The sequence below is a fragment of the Argopecten irradians genome, chromosome 3 (assembly GCF_041381155.1).
Source record: "Argopecten irradians isolate NY chromosome 3, Ai_NY, whole genome shotgun sequence".
Taxonomy (NCBI): domain Eukaryota; kingdom Metazoa; phylum Mollusca; class Bivalvia; order Pectinida; family Pectinidae; genus Argopecten; species Argopecten irradians.
The window spans coordinates 23,098,598-23,111,640 of record NC_091136.1 but is presented as its reverse complement, the minus strand read 5'-3'; the positions used below and the strand labels follow the sequence as shown (position 1 = coordinate 23,111,640).

General features: G+C 41.9%; 1 protein-coding gene across 1 annotated transcript in view; it reads left to right on the top strand.

Moving 5' to 3' along the window:
• Positions 1-13,043, top strand: part of LOC138319570 (SH3KBP1-binding protein 1-like) — a 49,584-nt gene that overhangs the window by 24,824 nt on the left and 11,717 nt on the right. Inside the window, exons 18-20 of the mRNA XM_069262722.1 lie at positions 9,490-9,660; positions 10,762-10,917; positions 11,691-11,787. Coding sequence (XP_069118823.1) covers positions 9,490-9,660; positions 10,762-10,917; positions 11,691-11,787 — 424 coding nt within the window. The remainder of the gene's footprint in view (positions 1-9,489; positions 9,661-10,761; positions 10,918-11,690; positions 11,788-13,043) is intronic.

Below are 13,043 nucleotides of genomic sequence, written 5' to 3'. Positions count from 1 at the left end.
TGTTGTGTGAATAGGTGGGACACTTTGTACACCATTGTGTTGTGTGAATAGGTGGGACACTTTGTACACCCTTGTGTTGTGTGAATAGGTGGGACACTTTGTACACCCTTGTGTTGTGTGAATAGGTGGGACACTTTGTACACCCTTGTGTTGTGTGAATAGGTGGGACACTTTGTACACCCTTGTGTTGTGTGAATAGGTGGGACACTTTGTACACCCTTGTGTTGTGTGAATAGGTGGGACACTTTGTACACCATTGTGTTGTGTGAATAGGTGGGACACTTTGTACACCTTGTGTTGTGTGAATAGGTGGGACACTTTGTACACCCTTGTGTTGTGTGAATAGGTGGGACACTTTGTACACCCTTGTGTTGTGTGAATAGGTGGGACACTTTGTACACCATTGTGTTGTGTGAATAGGTGGGACACTTTGTACACCCTTGTGTTGTGTGAATAGGTGGGACACTTTGTACAACCTTGTGTTGTGTGAATAGGTGGGACACTTTGTACACCATTGTGTTGTTGTGAATAGGTGGGACACTTTGTACACCCTTGTGTTGTGTGAATAGGTGGGACACTTTGTACACCCTTGTGTTGTGTGAATAGGTGGGACACTTTGTACACCATTGTGTTGTGTGAATAGGTGGGACACTTTGTACACCCTTGTGTTGTGTGAATAGGTGGGACACTTTGTACACCCTTGTGTTGTGTGAATAGGTGGGACACTTTGTACACCCTTGTGTTGTGTGAATAGGTGGGACACTTTGTACACCCTTGTGTTGTGTGAATAGGTGGGACACTTTGTACACCCTTGTGTTGTGTGAATAGGTGGGACACTTTGTACACCCTTGTGTTGTGTGAATAGGTGGGACACTTTGTACACCCTTGTGTTGTGTGAATAGGTGGGACACTTTGTACACCCTTGTGTTGTGTGAATAGGTGGGACACTTTGTACACCCTTGTGTTGTGTGAATAGGAGGGACACTTTGTACACCCTTGTGTTGTGTGAATAGGAGGGACACTTTGTACACCCTTGTGTTGTGTGAATAGGTGGGATCCTTTGTACACCCTTGTGTTGTGTGAATAGGTGGGACACTTTGTACACCCTTGTGTTGTGTGAATAGGTGGGACACTTTGTACACCCTTGTGTTGTGTGAATAGGTGGGACACTTTGTACACCCTTGTGTTGTGTGAATAGGTGGGACACTTTGTACACCCTTGTGTTGTGTGAATAGGTGGGACACTTTGTACACCCTTGTGTTGTGTGTGAATAGGTGGGACACTTTGTACACCCTTGTGTTGTGTGAATAGGTGGGACACTTTGTACACCCTTGTGTTGTGTGAATAGGTGGGACACTTTGTACACCCTTGTGTTGTGTGAATAGGTGGGACACTTTGTACACCCTTGTGTTGTGTGAATAGGTGGGGACACTTTGTACACCCTTGTGTTGTGTGAATAGGTGGGACACTTTGTACACCCTTGTGTTGTGTGAATAGGTGGGACACTTTGTACACCCTTGTGTTGTGTGAATAGGTGGGACACTTTGTACACCATTGTGTTGTGTGAATAGGTGGGACACTTTGTACACCATTGTGTTGTGTGAATAGGTGGGACACTTTGTACACCATTGTGTTGTGTGAATAGGTGGGACACTTTGTACACCCTTGTGTTGTGTGAATAGGTGGGACACTTTGTACACCCTTGTGTTGTGTGAATAGGTGGGACACTTTGTACACCCTTGTGTTGTGTGAATAGGAGGGACACTTTGTACACCCTTGTGTTGTGTGAATAGGTGGGACACTTTGTACACCCTTGTGTTGTGTGAATAGGTGGGATACTTTGTACACCCTTGTGTTGTGTGAATAGGAGGGACACTTTGTACACCCTTGTGTTGTGTGAATAGGTGGGACACTTTGTACACCCTTGTGTTGTGTGAATAGGTGGGACACTTTGTACACCCTTGTGTTGTGTGAATAGGAGGGACACTTTGTACACCCTTGTGTTGTGTGAATAGGTGGGACACTTTGTACACCCTTGTGTTGTGTGAATAGGTGGGACACTTTGTACACCCTTGTGTTGTGTGAATAGGTGGGACACTTTGTACACCCTTGTGTTGTGTGAATAGGTGGGACACTTTGTACACCCTTGTGTTGTGTGAATAGGATGGACACTTTGTACACCCTTGTGTTGTGTGAATAGGAGGGACACTTTGTACACCCTTGTGTTGTGTGAATAGGTGGGACACTTTGTACACCCTTGTGTTGTGTGAATAGGTGGGACACTTTGTACACCCTTGTGTTGTGTGAATAGGTGGGACACTTTGTACACCCTTGTGTTGTGTGAATAGGTGGGACACTTTGTACACCCTTGTGTTGTGTGAATAGGTGGGACACTTTGTACACCCTTGTGTTGTGTGAATAGGTGGGACACTTTGTACACCCTTGTGTTGTGTGAATAGGTTGGACACTTTGTACACCCTTGTGTTGTGTGAATAGGTGGGACACTTTGTACACCCTTGTGTTGTGTGAATAGGTGGGACACTTTGTACACCCTTGTGTTGTGTGAATAGGTGGGACACTTTGTACACCATTGTGTTGTGTGAATAGGAGGGACACTTTGTACACCCTTGTGTTGTGTGAATAGGTGGGACACTTTGTACACCCTTGTGTTGTGTGAATAGGTGGGACACTTTGTACACCCTTGTGTTGTGTGAATAGGTGGGACACTTTGTACACCCTTGTGTTGTGTGAATAGGAGGGACACTTTGTACACCCTTGTGTTGTGTGAATAGGTGGGACACTTTGTACACCCTTGTGTTGTGTGAATAGGTGGGACACTTTGTACACCCTTGTGTTGTGTGAATAGGTGGGACACTTTGTACACCCTTGTGTTGTGTGAATAGGTGGGACACTTTGTACACCCTTGTGTTGTGTGAATAGGTGGGACACTTTGTACACCCTTGTGTTGTGTGAATAGGTGGGATACTTTGTACACCCTTGTGTTGTGTGAATAGGAGGGACACTTTGTACACCCTTGTGTTGTGTGAATAGGAGGGACACTTTGTACACCCTTGTGTTGTGTGAATAGGTGGGACACTTTGTACACCCTTGTGTTGTGTGAATAGGAGGGACACTTTGTACACCCTTGTGTTGTGTGAATAGGAGGGACACTTTGTACACCCTTGTGTTGTGTGAATAGGAGGGACACTTTGTACACCCTTGTGTTGTGTGAATAGGAGGGACACTTTGTACACCCTTGTGTTGTGTGAATAGGAGGGACACTTTGTACACCCTTGTGTTGTGTGAATAGGAGGGACACTTTGTACACCCTTGTGTTGTGTGAATAGGTGGGACACTTTGTACACCCTTGTGTTGTGTGAATAGGGTGGGACACTTTGTACACCCTTGTGTTGTGTGAATAGGTGGGACACTTTGTACACCCTTGTGTTGTGTGAATAGGTGGGACACTTTGTACACCCTTGTGTTGTGTGAATAGGTGGGACACTTTGTACACCCTTGTGTTGTGTGAATAGGTGGGACACTTTGTACACCCTTGTGTTGTGTGAATAGGTGGGACACTTTGTACACCCTTGTGTTGTGTGAATAGGTGGGACACTTTGTACACCCTTGTGTTGTGTGAATAGGTGGGACACTTTGTACACCCTTGTGTTGTGTGAATAGGTGGGACACTTTGTACACCCTTGTGTTGTGTGAATAGGAGGGACACTTTGTACACCCTTGTGTTGTGTGAATAGGTGGGACACTTTGTACACCCTTGTGTTGTGTGAATAGGAGGGACACTTTGTACACCATTGTGTTGTGTGAATAGGTGGGACACTTTGTACACCCTTGTGTTGTGTGAATAGGTGGGACACTTTGTACACCCTTGTGTTGTGTGAATAGGTGGGACACTTTGTACACCCTTGTGTTGTGTGAATAGGTGGGACACTTTGTACACCATTGTGTTGTGTGAATAGGTGGGACACTTTGTACACCCTTGTGTTGTGTGAATAGGTGGGACACTTTGTACACCCTTGTGTTGTGTGAATAGGTGGGGACACTTTGTACACCCTTGTGTTGTGTGAATAGGTGGGACACTTTGTACACCCTTGTGTTGTGTGAATAGGTGGGACACTTTGTACACCCTTGTGTTGTGTGAATAGGTGGGACACTTTGTACACCCTTGTGTTGTGTGAATAGGTGGGACACTTTGTACACCCTTGTGTTGTGTGAATAGGTAGGGGACACTTTGTACACCCTTGTGTTGTGTGAATAGGTGGGACACTTTGTACACCCTTGTGTTGTGTGAATAGGTGGGACACTTTGTACACCCTTGTGTTGTGTGAATAGGTGGGACACTTTGTACACCCTTGTGTTGTGTGAATAGGTGGGACACTTTGTACACCCTTGTGTTGTGTGAATAGGTGGGACACTTTGTACACCATTGTGTTGTGTGTATAGGTGGGACACTTTGTACACCCTTGTGTTGTGTGAATAGGTGGGATACTTTGTACACCCTTGTGTTGTGTGAATAGGTGGGACACTTTGTACACCCTTGTGTTGTGTGAATAGGTGGGACACTTTGTACACCATTGTGTTGTGTGAATAGGAGGGACACTTTCTACACCCTTGTGTTGTGTGAATAGGTGGGACACTTTGTACACCCTTGTGTTGTGTGAATAGGTGGGACACTTTGTACACCCTTGTGTTGTGTGAATAGGTGGGACACTTTGTACACCATTGTGTTGTGTGAATAGGAGGGACACTTTGTACACCCTTGTGTTGTGTGAATAGGAGGGACACTTTGTACACCCTTGTGTTGTGTGAATAGGTGGGACACTTTGTACACCCTTGTGTTGTGTGAATAGGTGGGACACTTTGTACACCCTTGTGTTGTGTGAATAGGTGGGACACTTTGTACACCCTTGTGTTGTGTGAATAGGTGGGACACTTTGTACACCATTGTGTTGTGTGAATAGGTGGGACACTTTGTACACCCTTGTGTTGTGTGAATAGGTGGGACACTTTGTACACCCTTGTGTTGTGTGAATAGGTGGGACACTTTGTACACCATTGTGTTGTGTGAATAGGTGGGACACTTTGTACACCCTTGTGTTGTGTGAATAGGTGGGACACTTTGTACACACCTTGTGTTGTGTGAATAGGTGGGACACTTTGTACACCCTTGTGTTGTGTGAATAGGTGGGACACTTTGTACACCCTTGTGTTGTGTGAATAGGTGGGACACTTTGTACACCCTTGTGTTGTGTGAATAGGTGGGACACTTTGTACACCCTTGTGTTGTGTGAATAGGAGGGACACTTTGTACACCCTTGTGTTGTGTGAATAGGTGGGACACTTTGTACACCCTTGTGTTGTGTGAATAGGTGGGACACTTTGTACACCCTTGTGTTGTGTGAATAGGTGGGTGTGACACTTTGTACACCCTTGTGTTGTGTGAATGAGGTGGGACACTTTGTACACCCTTGTGTTGTGTGAATAGGTGGGACACTTTGTACACCCTTGTGTTGTGTGAATAGGTGGGACACTTTGTACACCATTGTGTTGTGTGAATAGGTGGGACACTTTGTACACCCTTGTGTTGTGTGAATAGGTGGGACACTTTGTACACCCTTGTGTTGTGTGAATAGGTGGGACACTTTGTACACCCTTGTGTTGTGTGAATAGGTGGGACACTTTGTACACCCTTGTGTTGTGTGAATAGGTGGGACACTTTGTACACCCTTGTGTTGTGTGAATAGGTGGGGACACTTTGTACACCCTTGTGTTGTGTGAATAGGTGGGACACACCTTGTGTATGTGTGTTGTGTGAATAGGTGGGACACTTTGTACACCCTTGTGTTGTGTGAATAGGTGGGACACTTTGTACACCCTTGTGTTGTGTGAATAGGTGGGACACTTTGTACACCCTTGTGTTGTGTGAATAGGTGGGACACTTTGTACACCCTTGTGTTGTGTGAATAGGTGGGACACTTTGTACACCCTTGTGTTGTGTGAATAGGAGGGACACTTTGTACACCCTTGTGTTGTGTGAATAGGTGGGACACTTTGTACACCCTTGTGTTGTGTGAATAGGTGGGATACTTTGTACACCCTTGTGTTGTGTGAATAGGTGGGACACTTTGTACACCCTTGTGTTGTGTGAATAGGTGGGACACTTTGTACACCATTGTGTTGTGTGAATAGGTGGGACACTTTGTACACCCTTGTGTTGTGTGAATAGGTGGGACACTTTGTACACCCTTGTGTTGTGTGAATAGGATGGGACACTTTGTACACCCTTGTGTTGTGTGAATAGGTGGGACACTTTGTACACCCTTGTGTTGTGTGAATAGGTGGGACACTTTGTACACCCTTGTGTTGTGTGAATAGGTGGGACACTTTGTACACCCTTGTGTTGTGTGAATAGGTGGGACACTTTGTACACCCTTGTGTTGTGTGAATAGGTGGGACACTTTGTACACCCTTGTGTTGTGTGAATAGGTGGGACACTTTGTACACCCTTGTGTTGTGTGAATAGGTGGGACACTTTGTACACCCTTGTGTTGTGTGAATAGGTGGGATACTTTGTACACCCTTGTGTTGTGTGAATAGGTGGGACACTTTGTACACCCTTGTGTTGTGTGAATAGGTGGGACACTTTGTACACCCTTGTGTTGTGTGAATAGGTGGGACACTTTGTACACCCTTGTGTTGTGTGAATAGGTGGGACACTTTGTACACCCTTGTGTTGTGTGAATAGGAGGGACACTTTGTACACCCTTGTGTTGTGTGAATAGGTGGGACACTTTGTACACCCTTGTGTTGTGTGAATAGGTGGGACACTTTGTACACCCTTGTGTTGTGTGAATAGGTGGGACACTTTGTACACCCTTGTGTTGTGTGAATATGAGGGACACTTTGTACACCCTTGTGTTGTGTGAATAGGAGGGACACTTTGTACACCCTTGTGTTGTGTGAATAGGAGGGACACTTTGTACACCCTTGTGTTGTGTGAATAGGTGGGACACTTTGTACAACCTTGTGTTGTGTGAATAGGTGGGACAACTTTGTACACCCTTGTGTTGTGTGAATAGGAGGGACACTTTGTACACCATTGTGTTGTGTGAATAGGAGGGACACTTTGTACACTCTTGTGTTGTGTGAATAGGAGGGACACTTTGTACACCCTTGTGTTGTGTGAATAGGAGGGACACTTTGTACACCCTTGTGTTGTGTGAATAGGTGGGAACTACACCTTGTGTTGTGTGAATAGGGACACTTTGTACACCCTTGTGTTGTGTGAATAGGTGGGACACCACCCTTGTGTTGTGTGAATAGGAGGGACACTTTGTACAACCCTTGTGTTGTGTGAATAGGTGGGAAACTTTGTACACCCTTGTGTTGTGTGAATAGGTGGGACACTTTGTACACCCTTGTGTTGTGTGAATAGGTGGGACACTTTGTACACCCTTGTGTTGTGTGAATAGGAGGGACACTTTGTACACCCTTGTGTTGTGTGAATAAGAGGGACACTTTGTACACCCTTGTGTTGTGTGAATAGGGATTGGGGTGAATACTTTGTACACCCTTGTGTTGTGTGAATAGGAGGGACACTTTGTACACCCTTGTGTTGTGTGAATTAGGGGGACACTTTGTACAACCTTGTGTTGTGTGAATAGGATGGGCATTTTGTACACCCTTGTGTTGTGTGAATATGATGGACACTTTGTACACTCTTGTGTTGTGTGAATAGGAGGGACACTTTGTACACCTTTGTGTTGTGTGAAAAGTTAACTGATTTTGGTTTTGTTTTTACAGATCTGTCATTGGATTGCAGTATGTGATATGTTCATGTTAGCATGTGTTCATTGTTTACTTGCAGTATATTTGTTTGTATTTTAATTTCATTTTGAAAGAGTTAACTTATCAAACCATGATTTTGCTGCTATTTTCATAAAAATTTGCTTAGTTAGCATGTTGGGTTTTATTTCATGGCATTTTGTTAACATGGTTTTAACATCACTTTATTTCTGCACTTGTTTTATTTACAATGGTATCAGAGATAGCCAGAACAAAAATTCATCATTTTTATTCACTAAATCACCAATGCATGCATATTGGTCAAATGCATACATTTCTTTTGTTTTCCAAAAAATTATGAAATATCTTTGTAAACTCTTACTTGTTAGTTTGTGGGAAGGTAAAGAAAAAAAACCTTCATAGTAACAGCATAAAAAAATATTTTATTGCAATGGAAATCTTATATTTAGATGTAAACCATACTACTAAGTGAAGAGAGCATGCCTTTTCTGAAATATTTCTATCTATATAATAATGGATTCCTACAAATAACTGCTAAAAGTATGTATGAGTTTCCTACTTTGCTGGTCTACACTCTTCTTAAGATTGTGCTTCAGTATCTTTCAGTTATGACATCAATATGGGACCACTAGGTCTTAATTTTATTGTCCTTCTGTTCTTGTGAGCAGGTACGGGTAATAGTTTTTATATCAATACGAAATGTAAAAACAAAGTAAGAAGATAATGTAATGGGACTAATTCATGTACCACCTGAAGCCGATAACGTTTGTGTGGCACTACTATATGTCTCCAGTGGTGATGGAACGTAACTCTTTGTAATCTTCCCATTGAAATGATGTTAGCGCAAGATATCATCTTTTGACGTCATTCCATCACCAATAGAAACGACAGTCCCGCACAAACATTATTGGGTATTACATGATACGTGAATTATTTCCATTTCCTCATCATATATAAGGAACAACAATATATTTCTGCTTGGTATTCTGTAATAACAAAGAGAAATCAAAAGGATTTCACTGTACTCTTCACTTATTTTCCAAATTATAAATGTAGATAGATTTGACAAGTTCCTGTTATCACAGTGTAAATGTATAAATTAAGATTTGTTATAAAAAAAAAATGGGATATTCTACATTGAATCAAATAGATGGAAATAATCAAGGGTTTTAAGACTCTAATATCAACAGCTGTTGATTTTTGGATGAAATTTAAAAAGTTATCTTACAGCAAAATTCAGTTAGCAAATAAAAATGATATTCCATTAGCTAAATTTCTCGGGCCACAAAGTACAAAAAAAAAGTCATAATGGGCTAGAAAAGATGCATCTCATCATGCCCACAACATACATGTACATGTATTGAGATACGGATATATTATAAGGATATATATTATAGGAACATTGATACACTTTGAGTTATCAAAAAAAGTGAAATAGTTAGTGTGAAAATTAATTAGTTACAAGTATGAGAAAGGAAGGTTTTGTGTTTTGACACCAGTTTACTTTGTCCAAGCATGCAGCACGGATGCCTTCTGAAGGATTACACAAGCCTCCATGTTTCATGTATCAAAGTTTGAACACTTAGTATTACTATAGGAAAACAATGTTAGAATGCTAATTATTTATATACACAGTTTGTATGTATCCTACCTTATTACACACAGGTTTGAGTGGAAACTGGATAGAGATTGCCTATGGGACTAGTTCAGGGACGGTGCGTGTGATTGTACAACACCCAGAAACTGTCGGCCACGGACCACAACTCTTTCAAACCTTTACAGTACATCGTAGTTGTGTTACCAAGGTCATGTTGTCAGAGAAAAACCTTGTATCAGGTGTGTTGCTGGTGAAATATTTCAGTTTGAAATACATGTACCTTTATTTTTGATATTAAGATGTCTGTGGGTCTTCCTTGCAGATAGGGCATTAAAATTTTACTTGCTGCCCCACTGCATGATCAAACATCTATATAAGTTATTTTAAAAAAAATATTTCAGAAATCATTATTTTCTGATATACAAATGTATCAGCTGCTGTATGAAATACTTACAGCACAATCATAAATATTCCTAAGAAATGCCTGGCTGAAGTACATTATTTTACCTTATATGCTTAGATGTTGTAGACTTCTGTTTATCATTAATGATGTAGAAATGGACAGTAACAGCAATGATTGATAGGAAATGTTTATTCATGATATTTGGGGTCATCTGGCCATGACCCTGATTACGTTACATGTAGATTTTCAGGTAAGACACAAGCCATGGAGAGATAATTATCTCCTACCATTCAGAGATTTGTCACTGGTTTTAGCTGTGGGAGAATTCTCTGTCAACCCCTAGGGTATGACAAATTGCGCGCGCTAATCTTCGAACCTGAAGACAATTATATGACGTCATGACTTAAGCGATGTGACTGTAGCGTGCATTGTCGATGACGTCATCAATATTGACGTGCAGACGAGGGAACCATGTTCATGTCGCTGTGAAAATGCTTCTTTTTAGGCTATTATCTCTTCTTCTTTTTTTTATATGGGAGAAAAAGAATAATTCCCTTCATATGAATGTGTGACAACAAAATCACAACCCTGGGGGGAATTTCTGAATGTCCAACCCTCGGCAAGCCTCGGGTTGGACGTTCATGAATTACCCCTCGGGTTTCTATTTTGTTGTCACACCCTCTAGGTAGGGAATGATTCTATTAATCTTCAGATAGTTTACTCTGTGGGTCTCTAGAGTCTACAATTAGTATTACAGGCATGCTAGACTGCTACTAGACCAGAACCCGAATCCACTATTTATCAGAAAATCCTCATGAATTTTAACAATTCATTGAGCAGTATATAAACAGTATGGTGTGAAGACATAGAGACTAGGTAGAATTTGCTTTGGTAAAATTATTTTGAAATGACATGATTTTTTTTTTTTTTTTCCCAGTGTGTTCTGAGTACAACCATGTTAGGACCTGGAGTGTGACGAGGTTTCGAGGGATGATCTCGACACAGCCTGGCTCAACACCACTAGCCTCCTTCAAAATCATCTCGCTGGAGGATATGGACTCCCAGATCAGCACACACACTGGCACTGACTTTGGTAGGATAGTAATGTATAATTTGGTGTAAATTGACACTTTATACAATTCTATTGGAGTAGATTGGAGTAGAAGTAGTTGATATTTTTGTGCAATATTATACAAATGGGAGAGATTCGGTTTTTTACTCAAAACAGCGCATTCTATACATGGTTGGCTTAAAAAAAAACACGAAAGAATGAAAACAATTTATAAATATACGTTTCATGATGTTTTGTTTTACTTATGTTATGATTTGTAAACCTTTAATCATTTAAAGTTTTGTGTGCTCTGATGCCTAGGTTTTCAGCAGTAGGTCATCTGTCATCTGCCAACTACCCTTCTGAAACGTCTTTTGATTTTTAAAATGGGAATGTAAAAGGGGATATGTACTGAAATTTTGTGGAGTTGCAAAAAAGTTATTAGCTCAATATTAATTCCACACTTATCATCACCTTCTGAACAATTAAATTAAAATGAATTATATGTTAGTTTTTATAACGTGGGTCGTCTAATGTTTCCCACCTTGTCATACTTACTGCATTTTAGTTTTAACTATAACTGCGTCAGAAGGCAAAACAGCGAATTGAATCTTTACTGTAAACATCGATTACACAGGAAAACCTGCATCTGTTTGATGTTGTCACCTCATCTAAGTTTTCAACTTATCTCCCCTTGACCATTCAGACTTTTACATGATAGTCATTTATTACGCAAAAATTAAAACAAAATGTTTCATGATGAAGAGAATTTATCCTTATCTAGAGGAGTGTTGTAATTTTACTTTGTTATTCAGGTCCGTTTGGTGAACAGGACGATCAGCAAGTATTTATCCAGAAGGTTGTCCCCGACACAGATCTCCTGTTTGTACGATTATCGTCGTGTGGCAAAAGGTAAGATCAGGCAAAAGGTAAGGTCAGTCATGTGTACAAAGGTGCTGTATATAATGGCTATATGGTTGGATGATATAGAAGACCTTCTTCTTCCTGGTATGGCCCAAGGCTTTTTTAACACATTTCACAAGGTTATTCTGATGTATAACTTTTTAGGTCATCTGACCCGAAGGGTCAGGATGACCTATAGTCATCATGCTTCGTCCGTCGTCGTGCGCCGTGCGCCGTCCGCCGTCCGCTGTGCGCCGTCCGCCGTCCGTAAACTTTTCACATTTTGAACTTCTTCTCAAGTTCTACCAGTGCTGTTTGGCTGAAACTTGCATGAAATGATCCTGACATGGTCCTGACAAAGTGTTGTTATTTTTCGGGTCGATCCGAAATCCAAGATGGCCGCCACAGCCGCCATCTTGAAAACACATTTTGAACTTCTTCTCAAGTTCTACCGGTGCGATTTGGCTGAGACTTGCATGAAATGATCCTGACATGGTCCCGACAAAGTGTTGTTATTTTTCGGGTCGATCTGAAATCCAAGATGGCCGCCACAGCCGCCATCTTGAAAAACACATTTTGAACTTCTTCTCAAGTTCTACCAGTGCGATTTGGCTGAAACTTGCATGAAATGATCCTGACATGGTCCCGACAAAGTGTTCTCATTTTTCAGGTCGATCTGAAATCCAAGATGGCTGCCACAGCCGCCATCTTGAAAACACATTTTGAACTTCTTCTCAAGTTCTACCAGTGCGATTTGGCTGAAACTTGCATGAAATGATCCTGACATGGTCCCGACAAAGTGTTGTTATTTTTCGGGTTGATCCGAAATCCAAGATGGCCGCCACAGCCACCATCTTGAAAACACATTTTGAACTTCTTCTCAAGTTCTACCAGTGCGATTTGGCTGAAACTTGCATGAAATGATCCTGACATGGTACCGACAATGTGTTGTTATTTTTCGGGTTGATCCGAAATCCAAGATGGCTGCCAAAGCCACCATCTTGAAAACACATTTTGAACTTCTTCTCAAGTTCTACCAGTGCGATTTGGCTGAAACTTGCATGAAATGATCCTGACATGGTCCCGACAAAGTGTTGTTATTTTTCGGGTCGATCTGAAATCCAAGATGGCCGCCACAGCCGCCATCTTGAAAACACATTTTGAACTTCTTCTCAAGTTCTACCAGTGCGATTTGGCTGAAACTTGCATGAAATGATCCTGACATGGTCCCGACAAAGTGTTCTCATTTTTCAGGTCGATCTGAA